The sequence below is a fragment of the Vanessa tameamea genome, chromosome 11, assembly GCF_037043105.1.
Source record: "Vanessa tameamea isolate UH-Manoa-2023 chromosome 11, ilVanTame1 primary haplotype, whole genome shotgun sequence".
In the NCBI taxonomy this organism is placed as follows: domain Eukaryota; kingdom Metazoa; phylum Arthropoda; class Insecta; order Lepidoptera; family Nymphalidae; genus Vanessa; species Vanessa tameamea.
Genome location: NC_087319.1, coordinates 7518482 through 7537092, shown reverse-complemented (window position 1 = coordinate 7537092; position 18611 = coordinate 7518482). Strand labels below are relative to the sequence as shown.

Here is an 18611-nt window from a genome sequence, read left to right as displayed (position 1 = left end):
AGACTTGCAATAATTCTTATAAAAGTAAACAATTTGTATAATTCTTTGTAATAGATAGATCCACTTAATGTATCCGATATATGTGAATATTAAAAATAGTAAATTATATAGTAAAATTTTACTTATTTAATTTGCCATAGATGTTAACAAATCTGAAACTCTGAATCTGAATTAGTTACGTATGCTATGCAAGGACTTGGACTAAAATATTCAAATAAGGACCAAGGGATTCTCGATAGATGCAATTACACCATTTATTTTTGAGATGTATTTTAACTGTTCTAAGATATACATTTTATATAAAGTAAAGAAGTGCTGGAATAACTTATCTTTTATAAGCTCTCCCTTATTTATTATAAAAATAATTGTAATGGTACGAATTATTTGAAAAAATCAATACCTACAGTATTGAATAAATCAATTTAGTTTATTCTATGTTAATAACATCGTTCACTTATAACGATTAATCATAAATTACCGATCGAACAGTTTAAAATTAATAACATAAATAAAAAAAGAATTAATAGTAAATTTATAGTATATTTGTTATATGTCAATTCATTTTTATCTGATATTATAAGTTTTTCCGAACGAATACTTGGCATGAACGAAAATGGCAAATTTTAAATATTTGACTGCTGGTTGAGCTTTTAATCTTCTTTTATATAATTGCTTATTTTGAATATTTGATTTTCAAACAATTTTTTTATCAAAGTTCGAGTACTTTTCCTATGATATACAGAATTGTGGAAGCCCTATGTCGTAGTGTTTGCGGCACACAGTAATACTTAGAAATGTATCAACTACTCTTATTAGAGCTCATAAAGTTAATTAAATATAATAAAATTGCAATGTGTGTGTATCTTAGGAAATTATTGCTTGAGGCTAATGATGGCCTACTAGTGGTATTTTTATGTTTCATGTGATTTCAAAAAGGTTCTTAAGAAAAGAATAAATAAATTTAATTAGTCCGTTTACTCATTAAATTTATTTACTTTTAGCGGATATTGTTATTAAAACAACAATAAAAATTACTGAAAACAAACTGTCATAGTAGAAAAACATGTTTTTTCTTGTTAAAAAGTAATAACGCACTGAATAAAATAAAATTCGATACTCAAGTTCTTGTGAACTTTGCTTTCAGTAATACGATTCTCGACACCATTAATTCCACCAATGTAACGGGTGAGAAACTTGCAAATCTCCTTTGAGTATCGATTGGAAAATCTATCACCGTAACATAACACTATTAACACGATTCTTCAATTACACAGACTAAGTAGGGTTTTAATCAATTATTAAAACATTTATAAATTTAATTTTCTTTTAAAACAGTTTTATTTTGGCAACTTAAAATAAATAAATGGTATTTGTTTTTTTTTTTTTTTATGATATAGGTAGGCGGTAGCAAATGAGCCACGTGACGGTAAGGGTCACTACCACCCATAGATAATGGCGCTGTAAGAAATATTAATTATTCCTTACATCGCCAATGCTCCACCAACCTTAGGAACTAAGGTGTGCCAAACAAGATTGCTTATATCCCTTGTGCCTGTAGTTACATTGACTCACTCTCCCTTCATACCGGAACACGACAAAACTGGGTACTGCTGTTTGGCGGTAGAATATCAGATGAGTAGTTAGTACTTACCCAGATGGTCTAGCACGCACCATCAAGTCTGTAATGTAATTCAAGATACGATTTATTTTGCCTATAATATCAACATCACTTTCTTAAATTATACATACAATTGTCATTCATCCGTTTTATAAGTTTTTTTAAAATAAAATTCGAAATTTAATGCAATCATAATAAGAAAATCAATAGTAATATTAATATGCGTCCACATTATTTCACTCGCAATATATGTGAGAGAAAATTAACGTATCACATGCCGCTTATAGTGAAATGAAACACTTAACAACCCTACTTTTAATCTTCAGAAGACTTAAATTTCCTCCCGAAAAATTAGAATTATTGCAATTTGGAAAATGTTGCTGGTAAACCTGTTCCACGAGTCAATATTTTTCATTGGAAATAATTTGTTACTAATTAATTGTTTTTATAATCTGTATCGCGTCAATCAAGCTATTCTCAAACGTTTTCATCTTCTCCGTCTTACTTATTATCGTAAAAATAAATGGTAAAATCTTTGGATAGCTGAAGGCTTTATAATTACAAAAATGTACACTAATTTCAACCACATTTCAATATTGCATGTATTGTATAACTAAATATATAAATTGTTGTTCGATTTAATTAAAACTGGGACTAGTTTTGTGTAACTAAATATCGACATTAATTATTACGAGTTTATAATAGAAAGTACCGTCATAATAGACATATTTTTAATGTAACTGCAAATTGAACTAGGTTTGAGCAGTTTCATTTAATCAACAAAGTAAATATAAACAGTGTATTTAATTAACATTGAAATGGAGCTTCATTATACGCGTTTCAGTTTATTTTAATATGTTTGAAGTTTATTTGTTTCACTTGATAATTTAGACGTCACAAGTTCCTTCAGTTGTTTTGATAAGTTTAAGGTAGCACTAGCTTTTCATGATGTATTAATACTAAGAAATATATGCATCTGAAGCTTACTCACACATACGCTACTCTGTCTTCTGACGATAGTATTTCTTAGGTATATTTTTTTCATAGAGGTAATATTTGGAAGTCCAGTTATTGAAATTTTTTGAAGCAATATGTAAGAAAGTGGATTTTGATTTAATAAATGAAAGTGTTTAATTAAACATATTTTATCTTTTGTAACACAAGATAATAAAAATATCAATACGAAAATGTATACATTTATTTTGTTATCTTTTACAAAAAAAATTGTGTCTCTTACGTAAAGAATAAAATATTCATTCCAATAAAGAAGTGAAAATACTCCCACACAAATTTAAAATGTTGCCAGGCTTTATTTATATGTTTGGTTAAAAACTATACATATGTTATGTGACGAATGGCGTTTGTCTATGTGGTCGGTTAGTCTAATAGAGATTACTTTATCCGGAACCTGAACCCGCGCCACCGGTTCGAGTGGAGCTGCCTCGCTGGCTGTAATCATAGCCTATAGATTTTATAGATTGATGATGTCCGTGTAATGTAATCACTATTGTAAGCCTAATAGAGATAGTAAGGGTAGGAACACACTTAGAAAATAATGCTTTTTAACCATTACCATTTTTTAATTTATTTTATACGCCTCTAGTGAAAGAAATTGATCGATGTAATTGTGATTAAGACGTTTTTATTTAAACGACTTGTGATTTTACTAAAAATAAACTCATTCGTAAAGTCTTTTACTTTATTTTGTATCAGAATATATGACATGATGTAAAAAAATGAAAAGGTTGAATGATGTCGCGTAGAAAGGACTAAATTGTACGATGTTGTTTTTTAAAAACCATATTTTTATCTGCGTGCCGATTCTACTCCACCACTGCTGTAACGCTTGTCGAATTAATAGTACCATCTTGTAAAAGTCTACTTAAATAAAAAAAATGGCTTGATTATATTTTGTATTGATTATATTATAATAATTTTTCATGGCATAGGTAGGCGGTCGTGCAAGTAGACCACCCGATGGTAAGTGGACCACCATTGCCCATTAACCATTCCTGACATCGCCAATGCACCACCAACCTTGAGATGTGAGATGCTATGTCCCTTGTCTGTAGTTACACTGTGAGCCAGTGTAACTACAGATGCACAGTTACATTGGCTCATTCACCCTACAAACCGGAACATAACAATACCAAGTATTGCTGCTTGGTGGTAGAATATATGATGTGTAGGATGGTACCTATTCAGACGGGATTTCACAAAGTCATCTAAGATTATTATACCTATTTTCTATAATATAATGATTATTATTATTCAGCCAAGTTGCAGTCCACTGTTGAACATAGAACTCTTCCAAGGTACGTTGAAGTTATCTGCTATCTGCATCCAGTCCGAATAATAGATTGGAAAATAATAGATGTTCTTATTATACACTGCTTTTATTTGACATATATGAATTCAGTGATATCAATACTCTACTTACACACTAAAATATTAACTAGTTTTCGGGCTTTATTAAGCATGTCTGTGTGTTATCCACAAGCAGATACTACAATGATATAGTAATTTTTGTGTTGTAAATGATAACGGATAATTTGATGTTAAAACAGTTATATCTTTATAATTTAAAATATACCTGATGTAAGATTACCGGGATCTAATAGTACATTTAGACTATCACAAAATAGTATCAGTAAAAGTAGCTCGTAAACGTATCAGATGTAATTTTTTTTGTACAGAGAAGGCTTTCGGTCTTTCCACCGTGCTGCACCAATGTGGTTTGGACACATATGTGATCATTTTTCAACTTATATTCTTACTTATGCAGGATTAGTCACGATATTTTCCTTCACCTGCAAACACAAGATGACTAAGCATATTAAAACTGAGGTTTACTAGGTCGGTTTTGATGCCTCGATCTTCGAATAGGATCTAAATTCTAGTTCTAAACAGATCCAGAATACACAGATCTCAGTATGAGTATTTTTTACAAAATACGATGAAATTTAATCTGATCCAATCTTGTTTCCGTGCTCTAAGGCTTTCATGTGCTTAGATAAAAGTAACGACTTGTCTAAATTAAGCGGTCACCTTATCAAGTCAAGTGTCGTGTGTGGGTATTTTACGACATCGTTAAATATTTATTGAACACAGTGTAAAAGTTCATATGAACCGACGGGTAACTAATAATACTTAAATTTTAAACGTGGTTTAATGTACTTCCAAACTAAGAGGTCGTAGAAGAACACGTTTAAAGACACATAGAAAAATAGCATCGTATATAGTGTTGATTAACGTCAAACTGTACTATTTGAATTAAATAGTTTCTGCTCGCGGATAAGCCGTCGTCTGGAAGACCTCTCCGCCGCAGGCAGGAAGGGAAGAAGGGGGGTCGGGTTGGCATTTTACTAGCTTTAATTACCCTTTATCTTTTTCCGTACCCCTGCCAATGTATATGCAAAAATTATATTTATAATATTAATTACGGATATTAGATTTATAATATAATCATTTATTTACTTTATTTATCAATTGTATTCAATTCTGTTATAAGATTCAATATTAATAAATTATGACAAAAGTCGAAATAAAAGAATGAGTGGGTAATTATTCAACTAAATAACAACATTTTTAACTTCAATATGAAATTAACAAAACATACAATTCTCTTGCGATAAATTAAGCAAGTTAAGAATAATTATACCTTTTTAAATGTTTAAACAAAAGTACAATTTTCATGTTTTCCGGGAATTCGCATTTACTAACTTCGAACGACAATGGAGGAAATTAAATGGTTTTAGTTTTTTGTGTAAGGTGCTATAATATATATTATGGACTTTGGACATAGAGTTTTAACTATCCTGGAAAAATCTTAACTTCTACATATGTATTGATGTTTTTGTTCTTTGTGAGCCAATCAGTGAAATCTATTGACGTATTGGTATACTTCGTCCAATCGAGGCGAAATCGTCCTTAGATGAAACTATGTCATTAATAAAAGATGGTTATATGCTTTTTTTGTATTACGTTTATCCAATATTTTCACTTATTGCAATAATGACGTGAATATGCTAGTATAACAAAGTCTTTGGGTATAAGCTGATACAAGAGAGATGAAATTAATGTTTTTCAACCAAAAATTTTAGAGTATTCGGACAAGCAAACACTATTGATGATCAATTCTGTGTAAGTACATTTATTACCAGAAGACGTTCGTTCACGACTTTGCTTCATCTATCAAGTCATGGCATACTCGATGGTTAGTGGAATAATCTCTGAACTTCAGACAGAACATTCCGTTTCCTAGTTATTAGTGAGAAAGTTTTGTAATAATTTCAGAATTATTTACCTGGCTAATTATTGAGGTCCATTGTTATAATTTAGCAATCCTGAACTAAATGCATTAATTTAATGATATTTTGTCAATTTTTTGTTACCTGGATATACTTATCTGTTTTTTTTTTTTAAATAAAGACTATGCTAGCTTTTAACTCTTCTTATATATAAAATAACTATTACAAAACTACTTAATATGCTTAATAAGCCGCGAAGCAGTGACCTTAATTTAATAACATGTGAGTAATTTTTTTGCATACTCTTGAAAAAACTTGTCAGAAAAGAATCTATTCTAACGGTATATAAAGTCTAGTCAAAAGAAGTCGCGTGTTTTAACTCAAATTGACTAAAAATATACCAATTATCATATTTCCTTTGTTTCAATATTCGAAATGATAATAATTGAAAAGTGGACTGACCTCACATAACAGCTGTTCGGTCAGCGACCCGAGTAATTATAATACAATTAAACCTTTTCCAGTTTCCCGCGCTCGGTCCAGTTATAAGATTTGTCAAAATCACACGTGCCGTTACGCAAGATAAACTCGAGCCTCGGAACTTAATTCTGCATGGATAATTAAACAAAAGCGACAAGCTATTTGAGAACGTGTCTCGGATATGTTGTAGTGCGAATATCAATTACTCGTAACCAATTAAACTTATATCGGTTATATGAAACCAGATATATAATTATTACTTTTCGATATTATTTAGAAGCATGCTTAAATAATAGTGGGGTGTGAGTTTTAACTTCTTGTAGAAATATACTGTAGGTTTAAAAAAAGGATTGCGGGTAATATTTATATTACCCGCAATCCTTTTTTTAAACTACCCTCACCATTAAGGGTGGTAATCTACGTACGAAAAACAACTATATATATATATTTTCCGTTGATGAAGAATTCATCGAATTTATTGTAATGTTTACAATAACATATGGTCTATGCCTAAAATGAAATGTATCAAAAAAAAACACAGAAATTTCACTGAAATATTGAGTTCGAAAGTTTTACAAGAGATAGCTTGCGCGTATTCAAAAAAACAATTAAAAAAATATAACTTTTGTTTATTATTAGTTTACGTAAAGTGACGTCAATTTGTGAAGAAATGTTTATTGGTATGGAATGTCCTCATGTCATTAACGTAGTTTTTATCATATAAAGTCGATGGAATTAATTAAAGCTGTGAATTGCTGTTTTTACTTTCTGGTAATAATAGAACAATGACACGCCGCATCCCATTCGAGGTGTGCAACATTGTATCGCATCGTTATTCATTATATTCATCCGCTTATACCATTTATTTGGCGAAACAGTGTGTGAACTACACTAATTAAAATATGGCCGTCACGGGACTCCCATTAGATATGAAACATCGAAATTAATGGTTATTGAAATAATTTGTAAGTAAAGAAAATAAAGAAATAAAAAATTATAGTTTAATTATTAAAATCATAAATATTTTGTTATTATTATAATAATCGCAACGATGTTTATAGTATACGTGCCGTGTAAACACGAAGTAGCGGCGGCGGCACGTCATGCCGTGCCGTATCGTCTCGGCATACGAAACGTTTTTATCTCCGAAGCACGTCAATAGATGTTACACAACAAATTCCTTATCATTCTAGTTATAGAAAACGAATAAGCATATCTGATTTAAAACACAAAATATAGTTTAGTAATTTTATACAACCTTACAAACATTATTGTATTCTAATTATCTATACAAGTTCTGTGTATAATATATCAATTGCATTTCAACAGACCTCAGTTCTAAAGTGACTATGATTGAACCGTTATGAGAAAATAGGAGTAATCTGCACACCGCAAATCGACCTTGTTATCTTTAAGTAGCGTCACGTATTGTCTTACGGAAGCCTAAGTTTTTACCATAAGCCATTTGTGTAAGTTATTTATATTAAACTAGTGCTTCTCTACAAGAACGCTCGAGTATTTTGTCGAATTACAATGAAGATCTACAAATTAATATTCATAAGATTTGGTTTTATTGATTATATTTTTCGTTAAGAAATTAGAATATCACACGTCTCGTGGATTGAAATATAATCATGTGTGTTTGTTTATTAATAATCCCACCAAAAATTTTCCCATTAAGTATTTGAAATAAAGTAAAGCAGAAAGTGTGTTTCTAAAATACTAAAAACAATACGTATTATGTATGTAAATGAAGAAAGCGATATGTTTTAATTATCCTCTGACACTGACGTGTAAGAAAATCTACTCTCTCCTTAGAATTTATACTATATTTGTGTATACAAGAATACATACATCATTTAAGAATATTGAAACCAGAGCGTGAAGAAGAATTAATATAATGCGAGTAAATTCCACAGATTATATTATTAATTATAAAATTAGCAGTTTTTAATGACGACATAACGGTGTTTTGGGAATTCTATTTCTTTTAAGATTAGGTACATATTTTTAATATCATGTGAATATTTGAATTTTTAATTGACTTTGATAAATGAATTAATTTCTGAATATATAGTTTTATCACTTGGGATTTTTAACTATTGTAATACAATTTTAGACAGTATTTAAATTACAAACGTCAAACATGCTTGATTTCAAATAAAATCCGAATAAATATTTCCGATACACATTAATTCCATTACCTAATAGCTCTTGACCTAGGTAATATTTTTAGTCATGATGTATTTTGTATTTTTTCCATTATGTGAACGGATAGATAGACGAAACTTTTATAATTTTTCTGTTAGTAATTATTCGTATATAGATAATAATTTCTTAAATCCGGACTTACGGTGTACTCGTGAAATTAAAAATAGATGATGTACAAATCATGACCGCGTGGAATGTCGGCAAGAATGCTAGCAGCATTTTCCTGTTGAATTCCAATTCTAAATCTCTCGGGGAAAACGAATCATTTCCTGTCACCAGTGAAGGCAATAACATAGGAGAGCTATCTATACATATATACGAGTATGTAATGTTTTTTTTTCTTTGTACGTCAATCGTTTGAAAAAAGGTATCCTAAGGGAGATTATCCTCATGATGTATAGAATTACCCGCCCGCTTCGCTGGATATTAAATTAACGTTGAATTAAAAAAAAAGGGAATGAAAGAACGGAATTAATAGTTAATTGCCTTTAACCATCTACAGACGAATCCGTATCAATTTGTCTTATACACATACGTTCCGTAACTTTTACGTGATTGACGAACAAAGAAAAAAAAATCATATAAATATAGTAGAAGATAAGATAATGTAGATTTGATATATCACTAATTATAAAACGACTAGCTGAAACTGCGACTTTACCTTTAAATTTATAAAGCACAATCTTCCAACCCCCGTTTTCCCCCCTAGGGGTATAGTTTCGTAAAATCCGTAAATTTAGTAAAATCTTAGCGAAAGTCTACACCCTATAAGGAATTTCGAGTTAGTAAGTGTTATAGTTTCTGAGATTTCGTGATTAATCAGTGAGTGGTGTTTCGTTTTTGTATACATAGACAACGCTTGCGCTATGTTTTCTAGTAAAATATAAGAAACAAAAAATACAAATAAACGCTTTTTGTACTCTGATTAGAATAAATTTTGTAAATTTTATAAATAAAATTATAATAACATTTAAATATTATACATGAAGAGCAACACGAATTAAATTAAATTGATTTTTAAATATTCGTGTTTAAATAGTTAGGCATAATTTTAAATGGAGTCGTTTTTTTTTTATAAAATATAATATTTAATTTATAACGAGTTATGTGTGTCTCGAACGATCTTAATTGATAATTTATTCTAAATATATTAAAATTTTTATTTAAAGTCACGTTACTTTTATCTTTAAAAACTAATCGACGTGAAATGTGGGTTTTGAGAAACGGTTTCTTTTGATGTATGTTGCGTTTAAAAACCACTTCAAATATTACGAATCAATATTAGTTAGAAGATAGAACAGAGACCTATACTTCTATTTTTTAATAAATAAGTTTTTTAATAAACTACACAACATATATTAATTTTCCTCCATTAATATTTAGGTATATTATGATTATTATTATTATACCTATTGTACAAAAGGTAGATGGAGCCCGTGGAATATTATAGTGAAGCAACAAAAGCGTATAAAAATAAAAATAAAATTTCCGTTTTATTAATTCGTCCAAAGTGCTGTCATTTTAATTGGTTATTTATATTAGATTTAGTAAAAAATGACGCGTCGTTTCGCGGTACCGGGATTTATTACTCGTTTTTGAATTTGTATTCGCTTTTATGTAAGGTTTTATTATAATGTTCCGCACGTTCCTTCTGTATTTTGTATATCATATAAATAAAATAAGCATTATTTAAACTTATAAAACATACCAGAAAACTACTAACAGTGATAATAATTAATTATTATAAATCAATTATGCTTTAATAAGTTTTTTTTAATTTATTTATTAAATCTGAACACAATTGTTTAAATTTAGAATACAAGATCTGGCTTAAAAGCCAAATATCAAATAAATTTGATTTCATAGAGTGAATGTAACGGAGAGTGTTTTTTTTATGTATCATGTGCATGTTGCAGGGCGTGTTGCAGACAGTGCAAGTGCGGTGATGCGCCGCGAGCGCGCGCGTTCGACACATGCATGCCGCCCGCGCACCCGGTACGTACACGCATTTATTATTTTTGAAGCTACTTCCAAATCTATCTAGGTCTACGATAGACCCGATCGATACCTATCCACAATTATAGATCGTTAAAAAATAATGTTTTTTTTTATTCGACAACATATATACGCACAATTGGTATAATCGAGATATTTCGATAATAAATCCATGAAACTAAATGACATGATGGTTCAACGGGCGGCCATGTTTGACAAAAGTAACTTACCGAATACTTACTACTTTTGAACGTAATGTTGATTGGTATGCCAAAATTAGCTTGCACCAACTAAATAGATATTATATAGGTCTGATAATCGTAATGATCACATTGTTTGTGAAAAAGTTATATGCTATATGAAAGTAAATGATAAACCATAGTTCAGTTATTTATTTAAATTTATTTTTGTCTTAATTAGTACGGGATTGTCAATAATCACTGTATTGATTGATTTTCTTTAATTATAAATTATTTCAATAATCATCAATTTCGATGATTCTAATCTTCGTCCCACGACGGTCAAAATTTTTTTTTTAGCTTGACCTTCTATCTATAAACTACAATACTACAAAGGTACCTAACCAGTACCTTTTCTTCCGGTACCTTTTCGGTACCGGTTCTTGGTGTAGCATTATATCATATTTGTAATAAATTATGGTAATAGTCGATGTATTATCCTTTTTTTTTCTTATAAATGATTTATAACGGGCACATAAATAGATCGCTGTTCGCGATACCCAAATAAACGAATTTATGGCGCATATAAATTGTAGCTTAAATAATGTATTAAACAATCATTGTAATACTAAACTAATAAAAATAGTTAAGTTCGCTCACAATATTGAGTTTCCATTTAACTCTTTTGAGGACAACAGTATTCTTACTTTTTTCTATTTGATTTTTTTTAATAAAAACTTGAATTGGTTGAATTGAATTATAATTGGAATATGATTCTATTCTTTATGATCTATAACAATTCAATTATAAAAAAAAATATGATAAACAAATAATGATTTTCATATACACTACACATATTCACGAAAATATCTATCTACATGTGCACACATACTGCCTTCTTATAACACGTAATCGATCTAAAGAAAATAAATAAAAATATTTTTCAAGGTGTGTAGTTCTGAAATGTAACATATGATTTATTTGACATATGCGAAAGTGTTTGGTCTGTCCTTCTGTCAGCAACACAGCTTGAAATAGATCGACGATTTCTTCAATACGGATAGTTTATGGGTCGTTGAGTGACATACTTTTTAAATACAAGTACATTCAATAAAACTATAACAGCGTCGTGACTGCATGAAATACTTTTGAAAAGGTCAACCTTTTGATAAATTTATTCTCTTTATTGGAACAATAAAGTATTGTAATAAACCGACCAAAAGCTTGCGAATTAGTCTCAATACGATATGTTAGGTAAGTTTTAAATGAACGTGAGACTTGTGTTCAGTTTAACGATAGCGTCATCATAGGACGTTTAATCTACCAATATATATAAAAAAATAAATTTAGGTCGGACTGGGTTCATTGAATTTGTTTTGCAATTAGAGCAGCTTCGTGGAAAGAGCTCTACAACTTCTGTTAACTGAAGAGGAGATGTTATCTTGTGGGATATTAACGAGATGATGATTTACTATTAAAATGTTGATTTTATTGAGTTTTCTATTAAGCAAGTCATTCTGTAGATTTCTTTTACATATCTGTACTTTTAAATAAGGCAAGACTGAAAGTGTTAAAGATCAAGAAGTCACTGATCTTTAATATAACAGGAACTTGTATAAATAGATAATTATTTCGCAACAATAATTTTAAATTAATAATAATTAAGTCTAATTTATGTGAGATAATAAATTATCTTTAGTTTTGTTGCAAAACAATTAAATGTACAACTGTTTAAAACCTTTCAATGCGAAATCAGACAAAAAAAACATAATGTATTTAAACTTTAATAAAATATCTATTATGAGCGTCGAATATTTATAATAATTAAAATATTATTTTTTAATTATTTTTTTCTATACATCAAAAAAAACAGTTACTTTTTAGTGACGTCGTGTAATTTTGTTTTAAGTTTGTTAATTGACATTGTTAAAGACCATTTTTTATACAGAATAATTTTACTCATATTGTGTTTTCTATGCTTGTAACACTTGAACGCCAAGAGGAATTGAAGTTAATTTTGGTATTGAAGTTTTAATGCTAGAACTTTTTAATCGACTTTAATGAAGAGTTACAAAAAGTCCCATTCAAAAACGGTTTTTTTCTTTTAAATTTAAAATGAAATTTTAGTGTATTCGTATGACCAGAAATGTATGTGTGTTAAAAAAAGCCTATTTTATTTATTTTTGATATCTTTTTTTGACTGTGTACTGTTATTATTAAAGCTATTAAATGTAAATGCAATCAGAACGTATAAAGAAAAATATCATTTTAATTTTTTTTATCACATTTTTTTTGGCTTTTGTTAACAGGTGAGATGAATTAAATAAAACGAATGACCTCTCATCAACCTGAGAGATGGAAATTCTGCGGTGATCATTATAATAACTAAGTTTTTAATAAAATAACTGTAATTAAAAATAATAGGAATATTTTATTTAAATGACTTTTCAGATAATATCAACAATGTATTATCAATAGTAGATACTATACTTCCTACCTATTTCAAATAAATCAATAACCAAAGAAATATGTTTTTATTTTGATCCCTACTCGTTATATAAATCAACAGCCTGTAAAACTCCACTCCCTTGTATAGCATGTCGATCGTTTTATATTCTTATTTTTGTTCTTCCCCCTAACATATTACAATTATTAACTATTCGCCACCTATGTGATGGTACATAATATATAATAGACGTTTTAATAATAATAATAATAATTTTGTTCTAAAACAAGTCGAAACATATTACAAAAATGCAATATAAAAGATCAAAATGGAAAAAACACTTTCGAATAGATGTTGCGGGAAAAAAGCAATAAGTCTGAACATACAAAGCCCCAAGCAATACCTAGTTTATAAGTTTTCAAAGCAGCAATAAAAGCGTTAAACCGACTCATTACAATCGCGATTCAAGCGCACAACAAACAGAGGCAATTTATCATTCGCAACGATTAAACCTTGTTTTTGTATTCGTGCTTCCAGGTCGGAGATTTCAAATATTTGCATCTTCGTATGAATGTTTTTTTAGTGAAAGTACTTTTTTATTTAGCGCGGTTATACGATTATTTTCTTTGTTCGTTCAATCTTTAAATATTCTTTTTACAAATGTGGGACGTTGTTTTAAATTTTATTACTTATTTTCTTAGCATTTGTAGATTTCTTCTCACAAATAAGATGATGGCTTGTGTGTGTGATAAATATTATAAATAAAATATTTATTAATGTTAAACAAAACTACACGCTATTTATAAATCACCGCTACTTCCGAGAAGAATTTGAGCTAAATTGTTCACGTGGTTGCTCTACGGAATAGCGGGTGTAAATTCCTTAGAATCTTCTCTGAGACAAGATTTCCTCGGGATGTTTTCCTTGGTCTAACAGAATGCAAACAGATAATTCCACAGCTATAAATTATCTCAAATGAAGACAACGTCCTTCGACCGAACAGAAATAAAAAATATTTACAACTCATATTGACCTTTTTGAGATCAATACAACAAAAACTGTTTTGTTTATTAATTAATTCCCATGCTATTAATCTAAAAAAAAAATAATGTTTACAGTCATTATTATTTCCGCGATCTAAATCAATTGAATGTTTTAAAAATAAAAAAGTATTTTTTATTTATTACTACCTACCCGACCGCTATGCATCGCTTTGCTTTATTTGTTTCCACGCTATTATTGGCTACTATACACATTGTGTATAGAAAACTTCAAGCACAAACCAATATTATAATTGAATTAATGATTTATTGTATTTTTACTGTACAGTTAATTTTTCACCCGCCAGTCGAACAAAAACAAAATTATTTAAAATATAACGTGTCCAATTTTTTTTGTTTTTTGTGGTTGATAAATAATATACAAATTTTAATAAACTTTATTTCTTTATAAAAAATCATAAAGTACGAACGTCTAATTATCGTCTCTGCTAATAAATTATAAAATCATTTATCCCTATTAGAGGTATAAACTTCTGTAATAACGGTTTGTTTGCAATTTATAGCGTTCGACTAGTTCTCTGCTAATTACTAAGCTTGGTGGTTATTACCGGAAATATGGTGACTTGGTTACCACCAAGTGATATTTTAAAGGTCTGTCGTTGAATTGGACTTCATATTTAATATATTAGGTTTAGAATCACTGTTATAAAATGATAAGTTTTCTAATTTGATTTAAAGTTTCCTTTCGATAGGTATGTCTGTATAATTTTTATAATGACGTGTCTACTAAAATCTACTAGTATGTAAATCATATGTAGATTTTCTTTTAAGAAGCACTCGTACAACTTACTGTCTGTTATAGAGAAGATAAGGGAAACAAAGAATAAGACAAAATTGCTTAGAAAACAGTAGAAAGGATAATTCGCACATTGACAGTTTCCATCCTTATCTTTAACTTATTGTATCCATTGCAAGCTTAGACTTAGGATAACTTCGACGTCAAATATAATATCCTAATAGATTGTTCATACATATCTAGGTTGTTTAACATATCATTAATTCAAATACAAATTTGACCTAGATGTGGCCCAAAATATATATCCTCCTCGGTTGCGAAGGAAAACATCAATTTCGATCCGAAGCGTCAATAGCGCAATAGTTTACGGGCCCCTTAGCGATGAAAAAGTCGCAGGATCGATCCTGACCCCTTGGGGTATTTTCGTCCCTCCTAACAGAAGTGATAAGCTTAAAAGGAGGGGTAAATAGGAATATTAGTAATTCCTTAATTAATTTGAGGCATTGCTAGTATCCTTTATAAACACGGTGGACATGTACGCACCAGATGAAAATCTTCCAAATATGTTGGATATCGTATTGGAGCAGCGTGGTGTAATATGCTCCAATCCTTCTCCTCAAAGGGAGAGGAGGCCTTAGTCCAGCAGTGGGAAATTTACAGGCTGCTATATTGAAATTCCTTTGTTTTTATTCATAATAGCACCGCGGTTATGTACATTAGTTTATTGTGAAAGTATAATCAGTTTCCTACGAATGACATTTATATAACCAAGTCAATCCTACAAACAAGTACAGTTTACTAGATTGACTGACGTTTATAGTTACTGTTTCGCTCCTTGGTGTCGTAGCGTGAAGTAATAGTCCAGTCAATAAAGCCCAAAATCCCTAACAAATTCGTAACTCAATTCGTAATAATTTGTTAGGGATTTTGGGCTTTATTGACTGGACTATAATGTAACTTATACCATTTATTAATAAACAGGCCAGCTTACATAGATTTATTTTTTAAATCAAGGAATCTTGTGTAGCTCTTTAGAAGTTTAATTAATATGTGTGCGCACCTAAACGGACTGGACAATGTCTTTTCACGAGTACGACATTGTAAAAAAAATATTTCTAGCACAGAAACAACATTTCTTTAACGTAAAAGGATCGTCAGTGTTAATTTAATTTTTGAAAAATAAATATCAATTTCATTTTTTAAATCAACAAGTTGATGATGGCTTTGTCGGCCTGACCTGGCGGTGGCGGTAATGCTATGGCGGCCATTCTCAAGAGAGGACATATTATAGTGCACAAGTATGTATGTGCGCCAACACAGGTATATTCACATAATCCGAAGGAACGGCAAATCGACTCCAGGATGTTACTATGAACTTACCGACAGAAAAAATCCATAACTTTTTATCGGCCGGGTTTGAATCCAGGACCTCGGACTATATATCTGTCTATACATTGTCATACATTAATTCGTTACTTCACGCGTCTTTGACTTTCCCCTAGAATATAGCTCCCGTTCCGAGCCATTGACTTCGCGATGGGTCATTGAATACGAAATCATTTTTTCCTTTTAGGCTACACGGGCGTAAATCAGTAACCAGAGATAGAAAGTTTACATAGACTTAATAAAGTTGTACTGAATAATATGATATTCATATAAACGAGCTGAGATTCCCCGGTGCTTAGAACAAGTGAATTTTAACTGAAGATAATGAATTTTGATCCTGATTTTTTATCTTAATTTAAGTTTAGGCAGCCTGGTCATTAGGCCTGGTCCAAACATTGTCTTGACTTCTATGCAATGGGATAAGAACAAATGAATCCTGAACGATTAATTCATAACAATAAGATTCTCTCAATTAATTTGAAGATAAATATAAGCAAAAGATTCAGACAAAAACTAACTTCGTCTAAAAATATTTATGGTGAACTTTTTTATTTTAAAAAGAAAAGAGACAAAATTTACTTAAACCAGCAATACAAATTTATAAAGAAAGTTTGTTTGAAAGCATCTTAAAAACATTTTCATTGGACGCCGATCCATTAAAGCTGGCGTTGTCTAGACATAATACAGTCTATTGGTTTTGCGATGGAGGTTTTTATCTATTTTTATAAGGTAGGGCTCGCTACCAACTTTACGGTAGGCTGAACTTTGAAATAAAACACATATATAATTACTTTTATAAAGTTATAAAAAGATGGAAAAAGAAAAGTTAAATAAGAAAAGTTAATATCATTTTCTTAAAATTTTCTAACGCTTACGTTAATGTTATATGCTTAGAATGTTTCAATATACTTTTATAATATTCAAATATTACGAGTTGATGAATTTGTTCATTTCAAATTGTATCAAATGGAAAGATAAAATTTCAAGTAACGCGTCTGACGTCAGCCAGCCAGATTGTCATATACGAGTTCAAAAATATTGTGTCTCAATCAGTAAAAAACATTATTATATTTTTTATATACTTGACAATAATAAATAATTATTTAATTTGAATATAGAAAGTTGTCACTCCATATACATTTGACATATGAAAACATATAAAATTTCACATTAGTATTACTGGTAAGATACTTTGTAAGCTCGATAATAAATAGGCTAAAATTAATTCATCGTTGAAAATATATGCGACGCAACTTAATAATATTATTCGCACCTACTTCAGAGCATCGCTAAGATCTTGGACTGGTTCCATTTGCTATTACACTTATTTATGGTAACATACTAATTGTATGATCTGACAAATCTGATTATGCAAAAATAATCTTAAATCCTACGCAACAAAGATGATTTTAGTAAATTTAAAATTTGCTTCTAAGCCGGATGCTACTACGTCGAAATGATTCAATGTAAGCAGAGATATTACTAATAAGAGAATGTAATGAACGGAGAGATAACTAAAGAAGATAAACAAAATTCTATTAAAAGGTGGTTTAAGGCGTAATTACGTAGGTGAGGTAATGAAATCCACGGTAAGTTGATTAGAATAAAGTCGTTCCCACACGATGTCAATCTCGAGTCTACACGAATATGAGTGTACTATTTTTAGACGCATGTAAATGCACATTATTTTTAATTGATTTTTACTTTTTACTCTTACACTTATTGAACAGTTGCTATTAAACAGTCTATAGAGTTTATCTGATTCATCGATGAATATAAAATGAAATTCATTGTTAAATTATAATTATATTGTTAAAGTATTAATTGAAGTTGCAGTTTCGCTCCTGATCGTATTAGTTGAAATCATCAAATAAATTTGAATATTTTTCATAGATTTGCCAATATTGAATATTAGTCGATGAACATGATAAAATTTATGGATAAAATAATTAAATCGATCAACCTTTTTTCACCTTTGTTTTCCGATAAATTTCCTATCTACAATATATTTTGAATGTCAATATGCTTGTGATTATTTAATATTATCTATTTATATATATATTACATAGTACAAAACGGTTCAACAATTATAAATGGAAATTATAAATTAAAATAGATACTTCAATCAACATATCTATCGAATGATATACAATTTCAAAAGCGCCATCTCTGTCAGCTGAGAGTGTTTGTACACGCAATTCTCTAATGAGAGTAAAATCGATGCTACAAATGACAAAACTACACACGAC

The 18611-nt window shown here is 29.8% G+C and overlaps 2 protein-coding genes across 3 annotated transcripts in view; both read left to right on the top strand.

Moving 5' to 3' along the window:
- Window positions 1-18611, top strand: part of LOC113402505 (probable oligoribonuclease) — a 211104-nt gene that overhangs the window by 83852 nt on the left and 108641 nt on the right. The window lies entirely within an intron of this gene.
- Window positions 1-18611, top strand: part of LOC113402594 (serine proteinase stubble) — a 115787-nt gene that overhangs the window by 2509 nt on the left and 94667 nt on the right. For both annotated transcript variants that reach the window (XM_026642889.2, XM_026642887.2), the window contains exon 2: window positions 10476-10554. In XM_026642889.2, coding sequence (XP_026498674.2) covers window positions 10533-10554 — 22 coding nt within the window. In that variant the 5' untranslated portion in view covers window positions 10476-10532. The remainder of the gene's footprint in view (window positions 1-10475; window positions 10555-18611) is intronic.